General features: G+C 45.2%; 1 protein-coding gene across 1 annotated transcript; it reads right to left on the reverse strand.

Annotated features, from left to right (window-relative positions):
• Positions 1–1,394: 1,394 nt before the first annotated feature.
• Positions 1,395–25,476, reverse strand: LOC144605256 (uncharacterized). Its single transcript, XM_078424477.1, has 6 exons — positions 25,349–25,476; positions 24,632–24,716; positions 17,328–17,488; positions 13,409–13,880; positions 9,168–9,274; positions 1,395–1,511 (listed from the first exon to the last, which is right to left on the reverse strand). Exons 1-5 carry the CDS (start codon positions 25,474–25,476, stop codon positions 9,200–9,202), a joined length of 921 nt encoding a protein of 306 aa, XP_078280603.1. The 3' UTR covers positions 1,395–1,511; positions 9,168–9,199.
• Positions 25,477–26,477: the final 1,001 nt, after the last annotated feature.

Here is a 26,477-nt window from a genome sequence, read left to right on the forward strand (position 1 = left end):
AGGAGGTGGCTCAAGAAATCGTGGACACATTGGTGATCATTTTCCAATGTTCAATAGATTCTGGATCAGTTCCTGTGGCTTGGAGGGTAGGTAATGTTATCCCACTTTTCAAGAAAGGAGTGAGAGAGAGAAATGGGGAATTATAGACCAGTTAGCCTGACATCAGTAGTGGGGAAGATGCTGGAGTCAATTACTAAAGAGGTAATAATGGCGCATTTGGATAGCAGTGAAAGGATTGGTCCAAGTCAGCATGGATGTATGAAGGGGAAATCCTGCTTGACGAATCATCTGGAAGTTTTTGAGGATGTGACAAGTAAAATGGATGAAGGAGAGCCAGTGGATGTAGTGTATCTGGACTTTCAGAAAGCCTTTGATAAGGTCCCACACGGGAGGTTGGTGAGCAAAATTAGAGCACATGGTATTGGGGGTAAGGTATTGACATGGATAGAGAATTGGTTGGCAGACAGGAAGCAAAGAGTTGGAATAAACTGGTTCTTTTCAGAATGGCAGGTAGTGGTGAGTGGAGTGCCGTAAGGCTCGGAGCTGGGGCTGCAACTATTTCCAATATATATAGATTGGAAAGACTGGGCTTGTATTTACTGAGGTTTAGAAGGATGAGAGGGGATCTTATAGAGACACATAAAATTATAAAAGGACTGGACAAGAGAGTTGTGAATTTGTGGAATTCTCTGCCACAGAAGGCAGTGGAGGCCAATTCACTGGATGAATTTAAAAGAGAGTTAGATAGAGCTCTAGGGGCCTGTGGAATCAAGGGATATGGGGAGAAGGCAGGCACAGGTTACTGATTGTGGATGATAAGCCATGATTACTATGAAAGGCTCGAAGGGCCAAATGGCCTCCTCCTGCACCTATTTTCCATGTTTCTAATGTGTAAAAGGTTGGTTTGTGAGCTTACTTGTGACATTAACAAACATAAAATCCAGAGAAGTGGGCACTAAGATTTACATTTACTGCTATATATTTCTAATGCACAATTGGATAAAGTATGTTGTGAGATGGGGGAAGGGGGGGGCAATGGTTCAAGTTCAAGTGATTATTTTGTTGTCGTTGGCGAACAAAACTCACTGGAAGCTGATCAACTGATTTAAAACGTAGACTGCCTGTCAGATAGATTTATCATACCATCAACTAATTAACTGGATGTATTTAACTATAATCCTATCTTTAGGTTTAGAATACTGCACACACGCGAGGCACATCAAATTTAATTTTCACAGTTTTTATTGGTTGAAGCCTGAGATTAGATTTCGCACTTCATTATGCAGTCTTGTTAATGTCCAATAATCGCTGTAAATGAGACAGCCTGTTCCTTCAATTCGTTTCTCATTTTAAATAATGTATGCTTCTCCCAAGAGACAAATGCATAAGTTCACTGTTGAAAGAAATTTGGCTGACACGTTGTTCAGGCATTTGGACGGCAGCAATAGATATCTTGTAGCTAAAGATCAGCAGTCATACCACTTTACGATGCAAAGCAAAATTTGAAATCCCTGTGAATAATACAGATAATATATTGAATAAGCAATACATGTTCACAGTATATTTTTTCAGGTATCTGATAGCGTTTGTAAGCTCTAACTTGTCAACGTGTTAAATTGTTTCACCAAATTCCTGTTTCCCCATAGGTATTGAATTGTGGTACCATGTGGTACAATACCATGCTGCCAGACTCCTGTTACTTCCTCCCAAAGTTCTCTCAGTTTAGTTTACTGTCAGGTGTACCGAAGTACAGTGAACAGCTTTTGTCGCGTGCTAACCAGTCAGCGGAAAGACAATACTTGATTACAATCGTGCCATTTACAGTGTATAGATACACGATAAGGGAATGACATTTCGTGCAAGGTAAAGCCAGTAAAGTCTGATCAAAGATCGTCCGAGGATCATCAATGAGGTAGACAGCAGGCGAGGACTGCTCTCTAGTTGTGGTAGGATGATTCAGTTGCCTGATAACAGCTTGGAAGAAACTGTTCCTGAATCTGGAGGAGCGCATGTTCACACTTCTATACCTTTTGCCCAAAGGGAAAGGGGTGAAGAGGGAGCAGCTAATGTGCGACCCGTCTTTGATTATGCTGCTGGCCTTGACGAGACAGCGTGAAGTGTAAATGGAGTCATGGAAGGGAGGTTAGCTTGTGTGGTGGTCTGGGCTGCATCCACAATTCGCTACAATTTCTTGCAGTCTTGGATGGAGCTGTTCCCAAACCAAGCTGTGATGCATCCCAATAAAATGCTTTCTATGGAGCATTCTATTCTTTATACTTTTACTTAATAATTAGTAGTGGTTGGGAAATGGATGCAATTCAAGGAACTTAGGAACAATTCAAGGGTCATAAATGTCAGGGCTGCAAGACCAAAACGTGGTGTTAGGGCGAGTTGGTTGAAAGATAGAATCTGAGAACGGGGGTTGGTAGTAGAAAGTGAATGTAGTTAGGTGAATGTGTTTATTTGGGGTGAGGAGAAACAATCTTGTACTTTATGGAAGCAAGTAGGTAGACCTCATATTCCACTGGGTAGCTTACAACCCAACGGTATGAACATTGAAGATAGACATGAAAGGGTGGAGTAACTTAACGGGTCAGACAGTATCTCTGGAGAAAAGGAAAAGGTGACATTTTGGGCCGAGGCACTTCTGTAGACTGAGAGTCAGGGGAAAGGGAAACATGAGATATAGGCAGTAATATAGAGAGATATAGAACAAATTAATGAAAGATATACAAAAAAGTAACGATGATAAAGGAAGCATACTATTAGCTGTGGGCTGGGTGAAAACGAGTTACAGACATAAGATTCAACAAAACAACGTTGAAATTAGTACAACGACTGGGTGGGGGAGAGACACAGAGAGAGGGGATGCAAAGATTACTTGAAGTTAGAGAAATCAATATTCATACCGCTGGGTTGTAAACTGTCCTCCAATTTGCATTTGGCCTCACTCTGACAATGGAGGAGGCCCAGAACTGCAAGGTCAGTGTGGGAATGGGAAGGGGAATTAAAGTGTTTGAATTAAAGTGTCTGGCAACCGGGAAATCAGGTAGGCACAGATATGACATTGAATTCTGCAACCATTGAGTTCTCCAATAGATAACCAAACAACATCCCCTCCATCTCTTGTATCTCTCTTCTCCCTTCCGTGACCCACATCAAAGTCAGTCAAAGTCAAAGTCAATTTTATTGTCAATCCTCAGCCAGTTCACACAGACAGAAAATCGAAATACCGTTTCCCACAATCCCGAGGAACAAAGTGCATAAAACAAAAGGCACAGCAAACAACAATCAACATAAAACATAAAATATAAAATATAGTCACTTCAAATTTTTTTTAAAAAAGTGTCTGGTGCTGGATGTGCGTGTGTGTGGGGTGTTAAAGTCCAGGTCCCATAGGGGCAGGGGAGAGAGGAGGAAGGGAGGGGAGAGAGTTCAGCATCCTGACAGCCTGGTGGAAAAAACTGTTCTTTAGTCGGGTGGTGCTTGACCTCAGGCTGCGAAACCTTCTCCCTGAAGGCAGGAGGGTGAAGAGGCTGTTGGAGGGGTGGGAGGGGTCACCCACAATGCTCAATGCTTTGCGGGTGAGGCGGGTGGTGTAAAGGACCAGGAGTGTTGGGAGTGAGGCGCCAGTGATCCTCTCAGCAGTGTTCACTATGCGCTGCAGGGTCTTACGGCTGGAGGCTGTGCAGCTTCCGAACCACACAGTGATGCAGCTGCTGAGGATGCTCTCGATGGCACCTCAGTAAAAAGTGTACATGATGGGTGTGGGGGCTCCCGCTCTCTTCAGTTTGCGGAGGAAGTAGAGGCGCTGCTGGGCTTTCTTGGCGATGGACATGATGTTGTTGCTCCAGGAGAGATCCTCGGTGATGTTCACCCCCAGAAATTTGGTGCTGCTCACCTGCTCCACAGCAGCACCATTGATGGTCAGTGGGTGGGGGTGTTGGGTGTGCGTTCTCCTGAAGTCGACAACAATCTCCTTTGTTTTCTCCACATTCAGGAAGAGATTGTTGTCTGTGCACCACGCGGCCAGCTGGTCCACCTCCTTCCTGTAGTGGGTCTCGTCGTTGTTGCTGATGAGACCCACCACTGTTGTGTCATCCGCAAACTTGACGAAGTGGTTGGAGCTGTAGGTGGGTGTGCAGTCGTGGGTCAGCAAGGTGAAGAGCAGGGGGCTTAGCACACATCCTTGTGGGGCACCCGTACTCAGCGTGATGGTGTCCGATGTGTTGCTGCCGACCCGTACGGACTGGGGTCTGGCAGTGAGGAAGTCCAGCAGCCAGTTGCAGAGAAGGGGGCTGAGGCCCAGATTTGTTAGTTTACAAACCAGCTGCTGGGGGATGATGGTGTTAAATGCTGAGCTAAAGTCTATGAACAGCATCCTAACATATGAGTTTTTAGTGTCCAAGTGGGTGAGGGCTGGGTGTAGAGCAGAGGAGATGGCATCCTCAGTGGACCGCTTAGCTCGATATGCAAACTGAAACGGGTCCAGGGAGGGGGGGAGGTTGGATCTGATCTGCTTCATGACCAGCCTCTCGAAGCACTTCATGATGGTTGAAGTCAGCGCTACAGGGCGGTAGTCGTTGAAGCAGGATGGAGAAGACTTCTTGGGCACAGGTATGATGGTGGTTTCTTTGAAGCACAAGGGAACAACAGCCTGGCTCAGGGAGATGTTGAAGATGTCTGTGAGGACATCTGTGAGCTCAGCTGCGCAGTCTTTTAGCACACGACCAGGAATGTTGTCAGGTCCAGAAGCTTTCCGGGTGTTAATCCTTAACAGTGTGCTCCTCACACTGCCTGGAGACAGACAAATAGCCTGGTCGTTGGGGGGAGGAGTTGTTTTCTGCGCAGGTGTGTTGCTCTGAGCTTCAAAGCGTGCGAAGAAGCCGTTGAGGTCGTTCAAGAGAGAGGTGTCACTGTCACAGGTCTGTGGTAAGGGTTTGTAGTCCGTGATAGTCCTAATACCCTTCCACAGGCTCCGTGTGTCTCTGCTGTCACTGAAGTGGGCTGTGATGCGCCGGGTGTAGTGTTGTTTGGCTTTCCTGATGCCACTGGAAAGGTTGGCCCTGGCTGCTCTGAGACCGGCTGGATTGCCCTCTCTGAAGGCAGCGTTGCGGACCCTCAGCAGCCCATGGACCTCCCCTGTCAGCCATGGCTTCTGGTTAGCCCGGATGGTGATGGCTCTGGTGTGGGTCACATCGTCAATGCATTTGGTGATGTAGCCTGTAACTGTCTCTGTGTATTCCTGAATGTTGGTTGTGTTGTTGTATGTTGCTGCCTGCTTGAACATGTCCCAGTCTGTAGTCTCAAAGCAGTTTTGGAGTGCAGCTGTGCTGTCCTCTGACCACACACGTACCTCTTTTGAAACCGGTTTGGTGACTTTCACCCGGGGTCTGTATGCCGGTTTCAGCAGAACGGTGAGGTGATCAGAGAGGCCGATGTGGGGGAGGGGGGAAGCCTTGTATGCTCCTTTGATGGTCGTGTAGACAAGGTCCAAGGTGTTGTTTTCTCGTGTTGGGAAATCAACATGCTGGTATACTTTGGGCATGACAGTTTTTAGGTTAGCATGGTTGAAGTCCCCAGCTACGATGAGACTATCCCGCCACCCCAGGGCCGTCTTTACAGCATTATGGGCCCCGGGCAAAGCAGTGTACTGGGGCCCCTACGACAACTACTCACAGGAATAAAAATGTAAATGGTCGATAAAATTAAACATATATTTATTTTATTGGCACTTCCAACTCTCTCTTCCCCCCCACCACCAACCCCCACCCTTGCTGTCCCCCTCCCCAGTCCCACTCTGCCTCCTCCCACCCCCACTCTCTCCTCCTCCCACCCTCCCCGTCGCCCCCACCGTTACTCTCCCCCACCCCACTTTCCCTACCAGCCCCCTCCCTGTCGTGCCGGCGAAAAGCACTTACCGAAAAGCACTTAGCGATGGACTTAGGGTGCTACATTGTTGCGAAAAGCACTTAGAGATCGCTGTGAGAAGCACTTAAGGATGGAAAAGCAAAGCACTTAGGGAGCTAATTGTTGCGAAACAGATCGCTGTGAGAAGCACTTAGGGATGGAAAATGTTGCGAAAAAAACACTTAGGGACTGAAAATGTTGCGAAAAAAGCACTTATTGAACCTACATTTTTAAAGTAGTATTTATTTATTGCAAGTCACTTAACATACACAGATCAGCATGGGGCCCCTATGCTCGTGGGGCCCCGGGCAAGTGCCCATCAGGCCCATGCGTTAAGACGGCCCTGCGCCACCCACTCCGTCCTTTGCCCTTCTCTTGCTATCCATATCCCTTTCTTTGGCCTCACATTTCATGCCTCTCCTCTCTTAACGTACAACCTTTTATCTCTTTTTTTCTCTCTGGGCTGTATCTGCTAATTAACCCATTTAACTGGTATCCCTCACCTATCACTTCCCTAGCTTTATCTCACCATCATCTCCTTCCAGCTTTCTCCTCCCTACTCCCTGATCATATATATTGTGGGAAACAAGAGAGGAAATTGCGGGAGCCCTGGTTGAAATTTACGAGTCGTCTTTAAATAAAGGAGAGATGCCGGAAGACTGGAGGGTGACAAATGTTCTGCCTTTATTCAGGAAGGGCTGCAGGGAAAATGCTGGGAACTATAGGCCGGTGAGCTTAACATCTGTAGTTGGAAAGTTACTAGAGGGTATTCTGAGGGGTAGGGTATATAGGCACTTTGACGGACAAGGGCTGATTAGGGATAGTCAGCATGGTTTTGTGCGTGGGAGGTTGTCTCTCACAAAATTGATTGAGTTTTTTGAAGATTTGACCAAAAAGGTCGATGAAGGCAGAGCTGAAGATGTTGTATATATGGACTTAAGTAAAACATTCGACAAGGCGGCTCTGGAAGGTTAGATTGCACGGGCACCAAGGAGAGATAGCTAAACGGATAGAAAATTGGCTTCATGGAAGGAAGCAGAGGGTGATGGTAGAAGGTTGCTTCATAGACTGCGACTAGCCTGCGACTAGTGGTGTGCCTCAAGGTTCGGTGCTGGGCCCGTTCCTGTTTGTCATCTATATCAAAGATTTGGATGAGAACATACACGGCAAAATTAGCAAGTTTGCAGATGATACAAAAGTGGGTGGGTTTGCAGATAGTGATGATGGTTGTGAAAAATTGCAGTAGGATCTTGATCAATTGGCCAAGTGGGCTGAGGAATGGTTGATGGAATTTAAAGCAGAAAAATGTGAGGTGTTGCATTTTTGGAATTCTAACATGGGCAAGACATACACAGTGAATGGTAGGGCTCTGGGTAGTGTTGTGGAGCAGAGGATCTAGGAGTGCATAGTTCCCTGAAGGTGGAGTCACAGGTAGATCAGGTGGTCAAAAAGGCTTTTGGCACATTGACCTTCATCAGCCAGAGTATTGAGTATAGAAGTTGAGAGGTCATGTTGCAGTTGTATAAGACATTGGTGGGGTCACATTTAAAGTATTGTGTTCAGTTTTGGGCACCATGTTATAGGAAAGATGTTGTCAAGCTGGAAAGGGTATAGAGAAGATTTACGAGAATATTGCCAGGACTAGAAGGTCTGAGCTATTGGCAGAGGTTGAGTAGGCTAGGACTCTATTCCTTGGAGCACAGGAGGATGAGGGGTGATCTTATAGAGATGTATAAGATCATGAGAGGAATAAACCGGGTATATGCACAGAGGCTCTTGCCCAGAGTAGGTGCATTGTGGACCAGAGGACATAGGTTTAAGGTGAATGGGAAAAGATTTAATAGGAATCTGAGGGGTCACTTTTTTATTTATAGTGTATATTCTCAAGATCTAACAAAACATGACTATATGTGTTCCTTTACCTTATACTGATGCTTGATGCTTGACTGGGATTATAATGGGCTTAGGTAGTAGATAAGGCAGGTAAAATTTCAACATTTAAAAGATATTTAGCCAGGTACACGGATAGCAAAAGTTTAAAGCGATATGGGGCAAACATGGGCAAATGGAACCAGCTTAGAAGGGGTATCTTCGTTGGCAGGGTTAGAGGGAGATGGGCTAAAGGTCCCTTTTCCATGCTTTTTCACACAAAGGGTAGTGGATTTATAGAACAAGCTGCCAGAAGAGGTGGTTTAGGCAGGGACTATCCCAACATTTAAGAAACAGTTAGACAGGTACATGACTAGGACAGGTTTGGAGGGATATGGACCAAATGCTGGCAGGTGGGACAGGTGTAGCTGGGACAAATTATCTGAACTATGAAAATGAAGCCTGTGTGGTCTGTATCTTTAACTTATACTATGGCCGCATATTCATTACCTTTTACTGTACGTTGTGTCACTCTTGTTTACGCATTTGGAGAGGAAGGTTGTTCTGCTTTGCTGCCATTTTGTAAATGGACAGGAAAAATAACACATGCCATTTATGAGGAGATCGTGATTAAGGATTATAATAATGGTGGCTTATTAATATACACTCATTGAGTGATCATTATAGGGATAGTTAGCCTCACAGGTGCAGAGGTACTGGTTCAATCCCGACCTCGGGTGCTGTCTGTGTGGTGTATGCACCTTCTCCCAGTGACCGCGTGGGCTTCCTCCGAGTGCTCTGATTTCCTTCCACATCCCAGACGTGGGAGTCTGTAGGTAATTGCCCTCTGTAAATTGCCCCTAGTGTGTGGGGAGTGGATGAGAAAGTATGATAACATAGAACTAGTGTGCAGGGTGATTGAAGGTTGGTGTGGACTCAGTGGGCCAAAGAGCCTGTATCCATGCTGCATCTCTCAACTAAATTAAATCCCATTTTAAGGAAATGCCAGATTCTGTTCAAGTGTAATGATGCCAGATTTCCTTTTCTGCTTGGCAATATTACAACACACAATCAGAACCTCATCACCCAACACAATGGGGAATTGAGTGAAGAAGGATTTAAATATGTCAGCCCTACTGTGGAAGAGTGAGCATTTGCCTTTGTAGAATTAGTCAGATAAATTGTAACTGTCACACAATTATAGCAGGTTAATAAGACAAAGGCCGCACAGGCTGAAATGATAATTCACTTAAACTTAATTTTGCATGAATAAAATGTAGCATGAATACATTATTAAGTACTGTAGTTACAATACTAAAGTTCAATTTAAATTCTTAAGTGATATTATCTAACTTGCTGCAAGATGTTATGATAGAAAGCAATCTTACCAGAGAAGTAAACACCAGCGTTAATCTATTCATTATTGCCACAGAATGGTACCAATGAGCGCTCCTGCCATACGTAACAATCCACTTGTAATAATAGTCAGAGCGCCCTGTAACAAACACACAAAAGAGAGTTGTGCAACTAAATCAGATGATATTACTTCGGTTAGAATCGGGAAACAATATTTTGATAACTTGTTTCATGGGTGGTTCAGAATCTTCACTGTCCTTCCTCTCTTCGTCATTCCTCCCCAGCTCCTGCATTACACTAAATTTCAAAGACCCAGATGAATTCCTCACATAGGCCAGCACGGTGGTGCAGCAGTAGAATTGCCGCCTTACAGCGCCAGAGACCTGGGTTTGATCCTGACTTCAGGTGCTGTCTGCACGGAGTTTGCATATTCTACCTGTGACCGCGTGGGTTTTCTCCAGGTGCTCCAGTTTCCTCCCGCACTCCAAAGATATACAGGTTTGTGGGTTAATTGGCTTCTTTAAATTGTCCCTAATGTGTAGGATAGAACTAGTGTATGGGTGATCTATTTTGGCGTGGATTCAGTGGCCTGTATCTCTAAAACTAAAACCTACCATGTTTGCCACAAGTCTGGCCAAAAGTTGAAGGCACCACATGGTGGAGTGATAAACTACAGAATTTTCACAGATGGTCCTTATTTAATACTTTGGAAATGTTATTATAGTATATTTAGTTATTTAAGGCGCCGAAACATTCTACATTATCAAACATTTAAAATTAATATTAAATTAGTGAGGCCAAGCATGGACTTGGCGATTACTTGGTCGAACATTTGCGCTTGGTCCGCTAGGGCCTGCTGGATCTCTCGGTTGCCATCCAATTTAAGTCCCCATCCAATTCCCATACTTACCTTGCTGTCATGGGCCTTCTCCATCGCCAGAATGAGGCCACATGCAAACTGGAGGAACAGCACCTCACATAGACACAAAATGCTTGAGTAACTCAGGCAGCATCTCTTGACAGAAGGAATGGATGATGTGTGGGGTCGAGATGCTTCTTCTTTATGAGTAGGGAGAGGCAAGGGGCATGTGAACATTGAATTCCCTAGTTTGAATTAATACCGCCCCTTCCCAGTCTATCTTTCCTGTGCCCCCATCTGCACTGCCCAAACATTTTCCCCGCTATCCTGCCCCTTCCCCCCCTTCACTTGTCCCCTTCCACCTATATCCCTCCCTCTGTCTTTACATTTCACTCCTCTCTTCTCGTTATTTAACACCCTTTTGTCTCCTTGTCATCTTGTAATTTACTCCCACCCTCTACCAATCAAACCCTCTCCCCACCTGTATCCACCCATTATTTGCCTGGCTTTGTCCCTCCCCTGTCTCTTTTCCAGCTCTCCCCTCGTCCCCCCTCCCCACTGCAATTAGACTGAAAAAGGATCATGACCCAAAAAGCCACCTATCCATTCCCTCCACAGATGCTGTCTGATCTGCTGAGTTACTCCACCATTTTGGTTTTGCTCCAGGTTCTGCTCTCTGCAGTTCATTGTGTCTCCATCTTAAATAACTTATTTTGTTGTATCCCTTTATCTGTAAAAGTTATTGTGTCAACTTGGCTTTTTTCGTGGCTTCTGCAGAACGAGGGGCTATTGTACCCATTTTGTCAGTGATAGATAATGGACATTTGTGGACTCTTAGTCATATTTTCAAAAAAATTAAATGAGCAGCAATTTTAATAGTGTGAGAAAATGAGCAGAAAAAAAATCAGCTGTTCTGCATATACTCAGCATGACTGATGTTCCTACCCGCTATTGTTTATAGAAATTACTTTGTTAATTGATCCTCTTGCTGGTCTGTCAACTAATTCAAATCTGGAGGTTTTTTTAAATTCGCTTCATGGTATGGCAACACATATTATTTGGAGAAAGCCATGGCAAAAACCCACATTAAGGAAAGGTGATTTGAACATAGCTCCACTATTTGTGAAAACAATCCATCTGTAGCCCAGCAATGACTAGAGTCAATGCAAACACATCTTTGCATACTCCTTTCAAATATCCTTTATGGCTTGGTGTAAAAATTGTCCCGAGTGTGGAGCATAGAATTAGTGTGAATGGGTAATCGCTGGTCAGTAGATTCGGTGGGCTGAAGGCCCTGTTTCCATGCTGTATACTAAACTAAACATTCCTACTGATGTTTGAAATACATTAAAACTAAAATATAACAGCTAATGTGTGTTCAGAAAAGTTCAACAAATACAACTATCACGAGATTAGTGAATTTTCCTTGCAACATTTGCTAAATTCACATAATGGAAACATGGGTTTACTGTAGAAATTACACGATATTCTGCCATATAATAGGATCTTCACCCAATTTATTGAATAAACCTGAGAGCCGAAGTTCAAGAGTACATGTTTGGAATAGATGGGGTGAATGCATAGAGTAGCATTTACCCAGAGTAGGGGAATTAAGAACCGGGGGATATTAGATGAGAGGGGAAAGATTTAATAGGAATCTACGGGGCAACATTTTCACTCAGAGGGAGGTGGGTACATGGAACGAGCTGCAGAGCAGGTAGCTGAGACAGGTAATATAACAACATTTTGGACAGGTGCATAGATAGAAAGGTTTAGAGATATTTGGACTAAACATAGACAGGTGGGATTAGTGTTGATGGGGCATGTTGGTTACCATGGACAAGTTGGGCCAAAGGGCTTGGTTCCATGTTGTCTGACTGTAAATGTTAGAATCACTCAGAAGATGGCAGCCTACTTTAGGCAATCTAGTCTACTAAAATGGAGGGAATAGGAATAGGAGCAGGCCATATTGCCGTTAGGGTCTGCTCCATTATTCAGCAAGGTGAAAAAATAATTTTGTAATTCCTCCCCTAATCCCATATCGCTGGATACATTTCGTTTGTGAATCAATCAATCTCAGCATTGAAGGTTGTGTGTTGTACGATTCAGCATCCAGAGCCCTCTGCAGAATTCCCTAAATATTAACATTGATATCCCTATTTTTCCTTTGAACTTGGATGTCTCATTCTCCACATTATATTCCGTCTACCATTTTCTTTTACATTCATTTGTTTACATCCCTTTGCAACCACTTTGGGTTTTCTCCAGCTTATTTTCCCATTGAACTTGTGTCATAAGTAAACTCAGATAACAACACTCAGAGATATGTATCCAAGTCATTGATATTTGATATAGCTGAGATTTAAATATTATCTTTGTTGCATTCCATACATGAACACCCATCAATCTGAAAATTCTCCTTTTATTCCCACTCTGGATCCAAACCAGGAAAATAAACCATGCTGACAGATTACCCCCTTTCACTGGAGCCCGAACTTTGTGTAACAACCTTTTGTGTGAGGCCTTGTTCAGACGTCTTCTGCAAATCAAAATGTACCATAGGAGATAGATACAAAATGCTGGAGTAACTCAGAGGGTCAGGCAGCATCTCAGGAGAGAAGGAATAGGTGGCGTTTCGGGGCGAGACCCTTCTTCACGAACTGGTTGCTCCATTTCAATTCTTCCAGCTGCTCTTCCCAAAAAGGAACTAAAGCATTTATAGGGTCACAGAGTCATACAGAATGGAAACAGGCCCTTCGGCCCAACTCGTCTATGCCCAGCAGGGTGCCCCATCTAAACTAGTCAAATTTGCTTGCATTTGGTCCATAGAATCATACAGCCGGCCATCATGTACCTATCTATATTGTGTAGGAAGGAAATGCAGATGCTAGTTATACACCAAAGATAAACACAAATTGCTGGAGTAACTCAGGGGACAGGCAGGCACCGTCTGAAGAAGGGTCTCGACCCCAAACCTCACCCGTTCCTTCTCTCCAGAGATGCTGCCTGTCCCACTGAGTTACTCCTGCATTTTGTGTCTACCTATCTATATCAATCATATTCTTAGCACTTGGTCCGCAGGCATGTTCCTCATTTTAAATGATACAGTTTGAGGTAAAAAGGGCGTGCAACAAAAGTGCAAACATTTCTCTCCTTTCAACCAGCTGTTTAGTGAAAGCAGGCATTTTGCAATGCAAGATAGACACAAAATGCTGCAGTTACTCAGCAGGACAGGCAGCATCTCTGGGGAGAAGGAATGGCTGACGTTTCGGGTCCTCCTACACATTTTGAAATACATGTGTGCTGCTCATTAATCATAGGGGTACGTTGACCAATAAGCCCACCAATGTTCACAGTGTGTCTGGCACTTTCCTGGGCCTTTTTCTCATTCCAATGTTGAGCAGTGGTGCTTACCCGCTTAACGTCCTGCTGATGGAGCCACGCCTGGCTGTGATGGCTGAGACACTTTGCCAGACAGTCAGACATCAGAGAGACCTCCTCCTCGCTGGGCCTCTGCGGAGCAACTCGCTGAACCACAGCCACGACCATCACCAGGAAAGTCAGGACCCGTCCCAGCCGCTTCTGTCCCTCCTCAAAGACATGAGGCGCCACCTTGTTGATGACCCGGATCGCGTCCTTGGGACTTGCGATGTCAACTTTATTGACCACGTTTGCAATCTCACGCCGCAGGTCTTCTGTCACCAGTGGCACAGCAGGTCCCGGGAAGGTCCCGTCCACCAGCTTCAAACCGAGGCTGGCCTCGACCAACTCTTTAGCCAGCTGGCCGCACTCCACCTCGGCTCTCGCAGGCGATACTTGTAGGAGTTGGTGCAATGCTTTCTCAGCCGGATCCATAGCGTGCGACTTTTGCACGGCCAGCCTCACTCTGCAATGAAAGAAAGCCCCTTGTTGGTTTCCGACAATTGTTTCCTCATTCCCTCTAACACTTTGAAGTGGTTATGAACGCCCTCTGTTGTGAAAGGGCGTGAAGAAATAATGCGGGGGAAGTTGTAAACTATCTCCAAATCATAAAAGAAAAGATAAACCCAGCCTCGGGGAATTACTGAGGGAAAGTGTTAAAAACTCCGCTGGAATTTAAGTCACGAATTAAGGAACCTCCATCCAGGTCTGTTACAGATACAAAGAGCTTTGATTTACAAAGGCTGAATGTGAAATACCAGCGACGGGCAAGGATTTTACTCATTGCTCGGGATCGATGAGAATGCGGGATCGATGAGAATGATCAGCCATGATCGAAGGGCCGAATGGCCTACTCCTGCACCTATTGTCTATTGATGCCCAGGAAACTGACCTAATAACTTTACATGAAATGTACTACGTTACCACCCCCCATTAACCAAAACAATCAACTGGTTTAAATATATCAACTCTATTGAATCATTATAAAGAGCATTTAGAGACTTATAGGCACATGGATAGTCAAGGGTCAAGAGTGTTTTACACGTGTGTAAATGCAATCCACACAGATATTTCATAATAATCAAATACATTCATAACCACAATACTTATACAAAATAAAATGAAACATTCAGCACAACTAGACATCCACAGAAGTTCATAGATGAAGATAGTGTGTTGTGAAACATAGAAACATAGGTGCAGGAGGAGGCCATTTGGCCCTTCGAGCCAGCACCACCATTCATTGTGATCGTGGCTGATCACCACAATCAGTAACAGTAGTGTTCAAGAGCCTGATGGTTATTGTGAGGAGGCTATTCTTATCCTAGTAGTCATGGCTTTCAGACTCTTATACTTTCTACACGGTGGTAGGAGTATAATGAGAGCATGGCCAGGATGGTTTGGGTGCTTGATGACTTTGCCTGCCTTTTTTAGGCAGTCTTTCTATGGTCCTTTCAACGGTGCAGAGGTCAGCACCTGTGATGGACCAGGCAGTATCTCCCATTCCCTTTATTCCCTTTAATTCCTGGGTGTTCGAGTTGCAGAACCAGGCCGTGATGCAGCTAGATAGTATGGTCTCTACCGTACAGCTGTAGAAGTTCAAGAGCGTATTCGTCAACATACCAACTCACCTCAATCTTCGAGGGAGTAGAGGTGCTGATGGACTTTCTTTATGATTCTTTCAATGTGCTGAGCATATTCTCAGGGATATGCACACTCCAGAACCTGAAAGGAGGAGTTGGCTGCGCCTAACGGCTGCGGCTCTCTGGCAGTCTGTTGTCTTTTTTTTCTTTTTTTATTGTTTGTGTCGGTGTTGGGATGGTTTTTGTTTCTGTTTTTGGCTGTGTATGTGTGGTGGGGGTGTGTGGTGGGGGTGTGGGGTGGGGTGGGGGGGGGGGTGGGGCGGGGGGAAACCTTTATTTTATTAGGTCTCTTCCCCGGGGCGCGGCTCGGCTGCGGGCCTTAACATTGCCGGCGCAGCTCGGCTGCGGGACGTTTCAGTGCCCGGTGCGGCTCGGCTGCGGGCCTTAACATTGCCGGCGCAGCTCGGCCGCGGGACGTTTCAGTGCCCGGTGCAGCTCGGCCGCTGGACTTAACATCGCCCGGTGCGGCCGCGGGACGTTTCAGTGCCCGGTGCGGCTCGGCCGCGGGACGTTTCAGTGCCCGGTGCGGCTTGGCCGCTGGACTTAACATCGCCCGGTGTGGCCGCGGGACGTTTCAGTGCCCGGTGTGGCCGCGGGACGTTTCAGTGCCCGGTGCGGCTCGGCCGCGGGACGTTTCAATGCCCGGTGCGGCTTGGCCGCTGGACTTAACATCGCCCGGTGTGGCCGCGGGACGTTTCAGTGCCCGGTGCGGCTTGGCCGCTGGACTTAACATCGTCAGCGCTGTTCGGCCGCGGGACGTTTCAGTGCCCGGTGCGGCTCGGCCGTTGGACTTAACATCGCCCGGTGTGGCCGCGGGACGTTTCGGTGCCCGGGGCGGCTCGGCCGGGGGGCCTTCCATCCCCTTGCGGGGGCTGTGCATGTCGGTTGCCTCGGTAGGGGTCGAGCTGCCTGTCCGTGGGTGCGGGGGGAAGAGAGGGGAAGTTTTGTTGCCTCCATCACAGTGAGGGGGTGTTTGGAGTCACTGTGATGGATGTTTGTGTTGGGGTCGGGTGTCCTGTGTTCTTTTCTTTTTTGCTGTATTTTGTGTGACTGCTGAAATTTCGCTCGGTGTTGTGCCGAGTGACAATAAAGTGTTGTTATGTTATGTTATGTTATGAAGTTGTTGACTCTCTCCACTGTCATTATGTCAATGAAGACAGATTTTGGAATCCTCAATTTTCCCATTCTAAAATCATCAATCGGCACTGTAGTGGCAACTTCAGTCCTTCCCACTGAAGTCCTTTCCGCTCACAGAGAGTGGAGTGGAGTGATCGTTCTTGACGCAAACAACAACAGAGATCTTCATGATGTTTCAGTTTAATTAGTCATTTATTGAAGTAGTGATACAAACAGATTAGTATTTCTCCCGTCACAAGTCTGGTAAGAATTGTATCCTGCCACAGCTTCTCTGCGTCTGACGCATCACGCCTTTGCATCCCCAATTATACTCCTAATTCTGGCTCCTCCCAGTCCATCTATGCACATTATGCCCATATATATATTCATCTCACGACAATCCCCAAGTGTCCAAAAATAATACAGCAAGATACAAAATAATATAATATACCAAGACAGCTAATAAACGCAAATGGCTCATACAGGCACTTTGGTCATGCTAATTTTGAGAAGAAGATTTTTGTTCTTGCACCATTCAATCAGATTTTCAATCTCCCCCCATACTCTGACTCATCATTATCTATTATTCGTCCAAAAATGGTAGTATCATTGGTGAATTTAAAGATGATGTTGGAACTGTGTCTGACTACACAGTCATGGGTATAGAGTGAGTAGAGCAGGAGTCTGAGCAAACAGCCTTGAGGTGCTCCTGTGCCAATGGTTATCAAGTGCAACGTGTTGGTGACACTGATTGTGGTCTGTCGATGAGGAAGTAAAAGATCCAGTAGCATAGGGATGATCAAAGACACAGTTCGCTGAGCTTAATGACAGGTTTGGAGGGATGATGGTGACGAACGTTGAGCTGTAGTTGCTGAACAACAGTCTGACGTATGTGTTCTTATTGTCCAAATGGTCAAGTGCAGAGTGGAGAGCAAGCAAGATCACATCCCTTGTTGATCTATTGTGGTGGTAGGTAAATTATAGTGGGCCCATGTCCTGCTTGCTGTGGGAGAAGATGATGTGCATCATAACCAACCTCTCAAAACACTTCATCACCATGGATGTTAGTGCCACTAATAAGTAGACATTGAGGGATGTCACCTTACTCTCTTGGGCACCAGTATTATTGATTGAAGCAGATTGGTACCTTCTACCTTAGTAATGAGAGGTTAAAGGTGTCGGCAAAACCTCCAGTCAGTTGGCCCTTGAAGGTTTTAAGTACACCATCAAGCTGGATGCTTTCCGAGGGTTCACCTTCATGAAGGATCTTCTGATGTTGGTCGTGGTAACTGAGATTACAATGTTGATCCAAGATCTAAGAGAGTCCAAGAAGGCACATCGAAGCGAGTGTAGAAAGCATTGAGCTCGTCCCGAAAGGATGCCTCATTGCCAATTGGTTTTGACTTGTAGGAAGTGATATCTTTAGCAAGCCCTGCCACAGCTATCGAATGTTCATCCCATCCTCCAGTTCTTGATTAGTACAGGTTCCAGAGGTTATGGGGAGAAGGCAAGAGAATGGGGTTAGGAGGGACAGATAGATCAACCATGATTGAATGGCAGAGTAGATTTGATGGGCCGAAAGACCTAATTCTACTCCTATTCCTTATGACCTCCAGTTTAAACAGAAGGCCTTATTTAAGTCATACCTGGACTTTCTATATGAACCTGCATCACCACACTGGAATACACAAACGCTGGTCCTCAGGGTCTTCTGGTTCATCTAAGGCTTCTGGTCAGGGAACATTCAGATGGTATTAGGAACATACTTCTCCGCACATTTCCTTATGAACTCGGTAACAGCTGTGTCGAATTTATCAGGTCCATTGCCAAGTTCTTGAACATCGCCCAGTCTACCGAAGCCAGGCAATTGTGAAGTTGTTCCTTTGCCCCCCCCCCCCCCCCCCCCCCGACCAGTTCTGTGTGATTTTCAGTACTGGAGTACTGCAGTCAGTACATGTACGATATGTGGGAATGGATCTTGTGCAGGCAGAGGAGGTTATCTTATCTTGGCAATCACGTTCGGCACAGACACTGTAGGCTGGAGAGCCTGTGGCTGCACTATAAACATATAACCATATAACAATTAAAGCACGGAAACAGGCTCGTTCGGCCCTACCAGTCCACGCCGACCACTTTCTCTGACCTAGTCTCATCTACCTGCTCTTAGACCATAACCCTCCAATCCCCTCCCACTGTACTGTACCAATGCTGTGTTGTTCTATGTTCCATATTCTAGATGCAAATAAAAGCGTGGCCATAATGGACACCATAACAAAGTTTTGTTTGGTATTAAAGCTCGTGATGACCAGTGTTTTACTGCAGCAGCAGGATCCGTGCGTTATTTTGCCGGTGGGTGTGAGTGGTTGGCGGGATTGTCATGGCAGCTTTGGGGACTTGCCCCTGTCTTCTTGGCTCACTATCAAGGGGCGGGAAGGGACTCACCGCATGCAGTTGGAATTCTATGTAACCAGAGCCAGATTGGTTTTATTTTGTTTTGGTATTCAATTAGTCTGAGCTATTGAATGATGTTGGGCACGACCCTACATCAGGCTGGGTCTGCAGAGAGAAGGTAGTTAACATAAAGTGGTGAGGTGGAAGGGGCGAAGCTGGGCTGGCAGGCAATAGGTGGAACCAGCTAAGGAGGGGATGAAGGTTAGATGGTGCTATGTGAAGGGAGGGCTGAAGATAGGGGGTGATAAGTGGAGACACACAGGTTGCAGATGCTGGAAACTGATATGTAAAAAAAGCGACACATAGAATTAGATAAGGAAGGGATGACAGGCAGGAAGAACCAGGTAATATATTCCTTTATTTGTCCCGCACCGGGAAAATTTGTACCAGGTGGATAGGGGGGTAGGTAGTGTGTGGGTGAGAGGCAGATGGAACCAGGTGGGGGAAGGGGAAAACAGCCTGTTGGGGGTGGAGGGAGGAGGGGTTGTTTGGAAAATGAGGGTGAGAGAATCTGGGTGGATTAGAAGAAGAGAGAAAGGAGCACAGTAGTTGCAATACAATACAATACAATACAATATATCTTTATTGTCATTGTACAGGGGTGCAACGAGATTGGGAATGCGCCTCCCATACGATGCAATAAATTAATTAGCTAGTCAGTATTAATTTAAACAACCCAATGAAACAAAATTGGAACGGTTTTAAAACAGATTAAAGTGCAAGTAGATCTGTGCCGGTTCACTGTGCGATGTGACCATCCGGCTCAGCAGGACTGGTTCATAGCAGCTATGGCCCTGGGGATGAAGCTGTTCCTGAGTCTGGAGGTGCGGGCAGGTGTGCAGGTGTCTTACAAAATGGTCACAGTCCATACTTGGTCTCAACAATGTCGAGGATGCCATATCGAAAGCACTGAGCACAGTTATGCGAATGGAAGAAGTGCGTGTGAATCATTGCCAGAGCTGGAAGAGCGGCTTAGGTCCCTGGAAGGATCAGGGAGGTGATGTGGGCATATGTGTTGCACCTCCTACGGATGCAGATGAAAATATCAGGGGATGGGAAGGGATGTCATGGTCGGGATGAGCTAACCAGGAAGTGACCAGAAAGCAGAAATTGGGGGGAGAGGGGAAGGCATGACTGGTGGTGGGATCACATTGCAGCTGGTGGAAATGAGGGAACGATAACTCACAGGCTGAATCTCTAAAGTCTGGTCAGGTAACTAGATAGAGGTTGTTGCTTTGTGGAGGAAAATATTGAACCTAAAGGCAAATACAGTACGGTACGAAAAAGTCACGCCTCTACTTTCCTCAAAGTTCAAAGGGTTTCAGCATGTAACCGAATGTCCTCAGATGCATGATAGAAAGTATCTTGATTAGTTAAATTGTGGCTTTATACAGCAAAACTAATGCACAGGAACACAACAGGCTGCAGAGAGTCGTAAACTAAGCTCAGTCCATCACATGCAACAGCCATCCCCACCATTAAAAGCATCTACTTGAAGCATTGCCTCTTAAAGTCGGCATCTATCAGCAAGTATCCCCACTATCTGGGCCATTCTCTGTTCTGACTGCTAACAGTGGGCAGAGGATACAAAAGCCTGAAGTCCAATACTACCAGGTTCTAGAACAGCTACTTTCCTACAACCATTATATTCTTGAACCAACCCACACTAACCTAATCCTACCTCAGCAATAGAAATTAATGGACCACCTCTTGCATGGACTTTCAATGGAATTGTTTTGTTTTCTAATTGCCATTTGCACTAATGTTTTTTTTTGCAGTCTTCTTTCTTTTAGAAATGTTATGCTTAATTTATGTTTTTGTATGTTTGGCTGAGTCTATGTGTCTTTGATGCTGCTGCAAGGAGGACTTTCACTATATCTGTACCTCACCAAGCTTGTACAAATGGCTTGATCTGTAGATTCAAAACTTTTAAAAATCCTCATAGTCCAGGTAATTAACTATAAAATATGGAATCGTACATAACAACAACAGGCCCTTCGACCGATAATGTGCGAAACATGATGCCAAAACCAACTGTTATCTGCCCGCACATAATCCATATCCATTTGCCTGTCCAGAATTTTCTTAAATACCACTATCATACCTGCCTCATTTTTATATACTTCTATCAGGTCTTCCCACAACCTCCAGCATTCCAGAGAAAACAATCCAACCTCTCCCCGTAGCTAATACCCCCTAATTGAAGTATCATTCTAGTAAAACTTCTTCTGCACCCTTTTGAAAGTTCTCCACATGCAATACCCCAACTGCACGCAATACCCCAAATGTGACCTAACCAACATCTTATAAAGCTGCACTGTAATTGTTAAGTTATTGGACCTATAGGTCAGAGTTCTCAACCATTGATCCCTAAAGGCACAGTTAATTTCCACCATAGTGTTTGGTGAATTTCAATTCAAAGAACAAATTCATCAAATCTGTTACATAAAAAGGTAATATCAGGAAGAGGGGGTATGAGCTGCAGGAAAGCAAAACAAAATCTGTACGTGCAGGGAACTCGAGAGGATTATATGTCTAGGAAAGAGCTGCAGATGCTGGTTTAAATCGAAGGGAGACACAAAATGCTGGAGTAACTCAGAGGGACAGGCAGCATCTCTGGAGAGAAGGAATGGGTGACGTTTTGTGTCGAGACCCTTCCTTAAGCATCCCCAATATCCTTACCTTCCTCTGTGAAACATTCAGATATATTGGACAATGTCATTTCCACCAACTTTAATGAAATGCCCCTACTTCTCTTTTTCAACATTTCAAAGGCTTGCTTACGTTTTCCACCACAGCACTACTCATTTCCCCTTCTGCAGTAGTACAGGACCCTAGTGAGACCGCACCTGGAGTATTGTGTGCAGTTTTGGTCTCCAAATTTGAGGAAAGATATTCTTGCTATTGATGGCGTGCAGCGTAGGTTTACTAGGTTAATTCAAGGAATGGCGGGACTGTCATATGTTGAAAGACTGGAGCGACTAGGCTTGTATACACTGGAATTTAGAAGGATGAGAGGGGATCTTATCGAAACATATAAGATTATTAAGGGGTTGGACACGTTGGAGGCAGGAAACATGTTGGGGGAGTCCAGAACCAGGGGCCACAGTTTAAGAATAAGGGGTAGGCCATTTAGAACGGAGATGAGGAAAACCTTTTTCAGTCAGAGAATTGTAAATCTGTGGAATTCTCTGCCTCAGAAGGCAGTGGAGGCCAAATCTCTGAATGCATTCAAGAGAGAGCTAGATAGAGCTCTTAAGAGTCAGGGGGTATGGGGAGAAGGCAGGAACGGGGTACTGATTGAGAATGATCAGCCATGGTCACATTGAATGGTGATGCTGGCTCGAAGGGCCGAATGGCCTACTCCTGCACCTATTGTCTATTGTCTATTGTCTATTGTCTGTTGTCTATTGTCTGTATGCCACCCAATTAAATAAACATGGTTTGACACTTTCCTTTCCTACCATCAATGATGCAAGTAACCCTTTTAGGTGAAGTAACGATGTACAAACATTTCTAACTATCTTAAATATTGCATTCAGTGATCACGTATATAATCCTCTCGAAGGTGGACACAAAATGCTGGAGCAACTCAGCGGGACAGGCAGCATCTCTGGAGAGATGGAATGGGTGTCATTTCATGTCGAGATCCTTCTTCAGACTGAATAAAGTCTGAGTCTGAAGAAGGGTCTCGACCCGAAACGTCACCCATTCCTTCTCTCCAGAGCTGCTGCCTGACCTGCTGAGTTACTCCAGCATTTTGCGTTTATCTTCGGTGTAATCCAGCATCTGCAGTTCCTTCCCACACATGTTGACTATTTTTTAATGACTTTTTGTTCACAGATTGTTAATTAGGGATTAATTAATTCGTTAATTGTCCAAAGTTTAATTTGGATAGCGCTCAGAGGCATTGATTCAGAAGCAACATAGTCGAAAATAAAACATTACAATCTGTTAAACAATTGTAATCGCTAGGCAGGGAAGTAGCATTCGAGAAAGGAACCGATTGAAGGTGCTTACCTGAAACAGGTCGCCAATTCTCCATTGGGCTTCAGACATGGATACTCGGTTGTGATTACTTTGAAGACTGAAGAAAGGTTTCGACTTGAATCGTCACCCATTCCTTCTCTCCAGAGATGCTGCCTATCCCGCTGAGTTACTCCAACATTTTGTGTCTACCTTCTCGAGGATTATATACGTGATCATTGAATGCAATATTTCAAATTGTTAGAAATATTTGTACATAGTTTCTTCACCCGAAAGTGTTGAACCACGTTTATATAATGGAGAAGTGGCATATGAAAGGGAATGAGTAGTGCTGTGGTGGAAAAAGTAAGCAAGCTTTTGAGATGTTGAAAAGGGAGAAGTAGGGCCATTTCATTAAAGTTGGTGGAAATGACATTGTCCAATATATGTGAATGTTCCACAGAGGAAGGTAAGGATATTGGGGATGCTTAAAGAAGGGTCTTGACCCGAAACATCATCCATTCCTTCTCACCAGAGACATTGGCTGTCCCACTGAGTTACTCTAGCTTTTTGTGTCTATCTTGGGGATGCTCAATCTGGATGGAAGTTAAGAGTGTTGAGAGCAGAATTCTGGAAAATGAAACAAATATCCTACTTTAGTCTCAGTAATTAAACTACCAGTTTGTCATTGAATACCCATCGGTTCATTAATGTTCTTCAGAGAAGGGTTTTTGCCATCATTGCCTATATTTGTACGTGACTCTTTTGTTGCCTTCTTTGCTCAGAGATGATCAAGGATGAGCAATGGCCATCCATTAAAAAATATATATTTAAAAGAAACTCAGAAGGAGAGAGTGAGAGAATGTTTAATTGTCATATGCAGCTGGAACAGAATAATACAATTCTTACTCATTGCAACTTTGCAAACACATGAAAGGCAGCAAGAAAACAAATAAAAATACTGTAAATGATCAGTTATTCTAGGTAAAGCGGACCATGATATACAGTTAAAATATGTAGTGCAACCTGTGCAGTGCGATGTCCATAGTAGCTCAGTGCTAAGGAAGGGTCGTGATTCGGGATCTGCATGGTGGTTCAAAACACAATGTTGGAAGGGAAGGCTGTTAATCTGGAGTTAATGCAGGATGAGAGAGGAACTTACTTTCATGAGAGAGGAACTCATTGGCATCAGACATTCGGTTCTTCCAAACATTGTTCCGGATTTCTCTCACTCACTGGATTATTTGGATATGCTTGTCGGCGGGGCTGTGGTTGTGTCCAAGGCCATGAGACGTAGGAGGGCCCGGGGAAGTGCTCTGGAACACTCACCCGACTCCGGCGGGGTATATTCCTTGCAAATCTACGTTCTCTCAACAACAAAGTGGACGAACTGCAACTCCTGTGCCAAACAAACAAGGACTTCTCTCGATCCGCTGCCCTGTGCTTCACCGAGACCTGGCTGTGTGAGTCGACCCTGGACAAGGCGTTGCAACTGGCTGAATTTCAACTACACAGAGCGGCCCGCGAAGCGGAGGCAGCGGAGAAATCAAGAGGTGGCGGAATGTCCACCAAGTCAAATTCCTTGTATGTAATTTGCGGCACGGTGGCGCAGCGGTAGAGTTGCTGCCTTATAGCGAATGCAGCGCCGGAGACTCAGGTTCGATCCTGACTACGGGTATTGTACTGTACGGAATTTGTACGTTCTCCCCGTGATCTGCGTGGGTTTTCTCTGAGATCTTCGGTTTCCTCCCACACTCCAAAGACGTACAGGTTTGTAGGTTAATTGGCTGGGCAAATGTAAAAATTGTCCCTAGTGGATGGAGGATAGTGTTAGTGTGCGGGGATCACTGGGCGGCGCGGACCCGGTGGGCCGAAGGGCCTGTTTCTGCGCTGTATCTCGAAAAATCTTTAAAAATAAATATTTGGCTAATAAATTAATTCTGACTCCGATTCTGAATCTGATCCGGTATCTTCTTGCCGATGAGAGCAGCAAACAGAGATCATGGCGAGGGTGGGACGGATCTTAGGTGATAATAGTTACCTTCTTCAGGCAGTGCTTCTTTTCGACGATGAGGATGTCGTTACCCATTATGGACTGGGCAATGTCCACCACTTTCTGCAGCCTCCTTTAAAAATATGCAACTTGCCTGTTGCTGAGATAGATGAGGTAGTCGCAACCGAGGAGCAGTTAGGGTATTGGACATTTTTACTAGAAACATTACCACTGAGAAGGGTTTTTCTTTCTTCAGGTTCATGTTCATGAGTTATTGGAGCAGAATTAGGCCATTTGGCCCATCAAGTCCACTCTGCCATTCAATCATGGCTGATCTATCTTTCCCTCTCAACTCCATTCTCCTGCCTTCTTCCACTAACCCCTGACATCTGTCTCGGTCTATGCAACTCTGAACCTGTTTCTTTTTGGCATTGGCAGCATGATCATTAGAATGTGTTACATTCACCCTCCTTCCACCACCTACTCACTGCAGGAGCACATAATTTCTCTATGAGCACATCCCTTTATCATGGAGAAGGAGGAGGCATATTAGAGGCTTGAGGGCATTACAGAGACAGGATTGATGCACAAGAGTGCAACTACAAGGCTGAGAGATAAGCAGTGGGATTAACCTCAATAATGTAGACATAATGGGACATACACCATCCTTCGGCACTTCACAATGTTATGATTTAATGCCTATTTATTGGTACATGTGAATTCTTAGTGTGTCCTTAGGCTTTCAAATGGTGTCAGGACGTTTACTGGATTTTGTTACACCAGCAGATTTCATGGATCATGTGGTCATTTTCCTTCAAAGTCTGTCGATGCTGTATTTTCATTGGAATGTGTTCTTCATAATGCAGCCAGTAGATGGTAGTAAACCAATACATGATCGCTGCTTTGCAACTTCACAATAACCACAGACTGCCCTCGATAACAGGTCTCATCAAACAGAAGTGAAGAATCGGACTTTCAATTTAATATGTTTATTTCGGATCTACCTGGCATTAAAAAAACCTACAAGTTAATTAATACAAAGGCCGTGGTGATAACATTGCTTTTCTGATGTATTCTAGTTTTTTTAGAGATACAGCATGGAAACAGGCCCTTTGACCCTCGGAGACCATTTATCACCCATTCATCACCCTATGTTGTCCCACTTCCTCATGCATTCCCTACACACTAGGAGCAATTTTACAGAGGCCAGCTAACCTACAACATCTTTGGGATGTGTGAGGAAACCGGAATACCCAGAGGAAACCCACACAGTCACAGGAAGAATGTGCAAACTCCACGCAGACAGCACCTGAATCTGGGATCGAACCCGGGTCTGGTGCTGTGAGACAACACAGTGTTGTGTACGCTCCCTGGTTAGAAGCTGGTTAACCACGACCCCCATGGTAGTGCTGGCATGAGGTACATGATATTGTTCCCTGGGTTTCATTTGTTTGAGGATGTTGAGCTGCAAGTGTACCCTGGGTGCCCTTGGGCGCCCCAAGACAACTTGTTACTGAAAGGCCCAGGGTGTGCTAGTGGCAACACTCTGGTATTTCCAGGGAGAGGGGCTCACTGTGAACGAGAAGGGACAGAGAGAAAGGGTAAAAGTAATCAGAAAGTGCTGAGGATTAAGTATGTAACACCTTCCAGCTGCACATTCAGGTTACTCAACAAAGAAATAGGAAAAAGAAGCAGGAATAGGCCATTTAGCCCATCGAGCCTGCTGCACCATTCAATACGATTTTTGCTGATCCTCGATCCTAATATCTAGAATGTAGAACAGTACAACACAAGAACAGGCCCTTCAGTCCACAATGTGTGTGCTGAACACGATGCCAATACCGTCTCTTATCTACCTGTCCATCATCCATATCCCTTCATTCTCTGTATATCC

This window comes from Rhinoraja longicauda, chromosome 1, assembly GCF_053455715.1.
Source record: "Rhinoraja longicauda isolate Sanriku21f chromosome 1, sRhiLon1.1, whole genome shotgun sequence".
NCBI classification, from domain to species: Eukaryota; Metazoa; Chordata; class Chondrichthyes; order Rajiformes; family Arhynchobatidae; genus Rhinoraja; species Rhinoraja longicauda.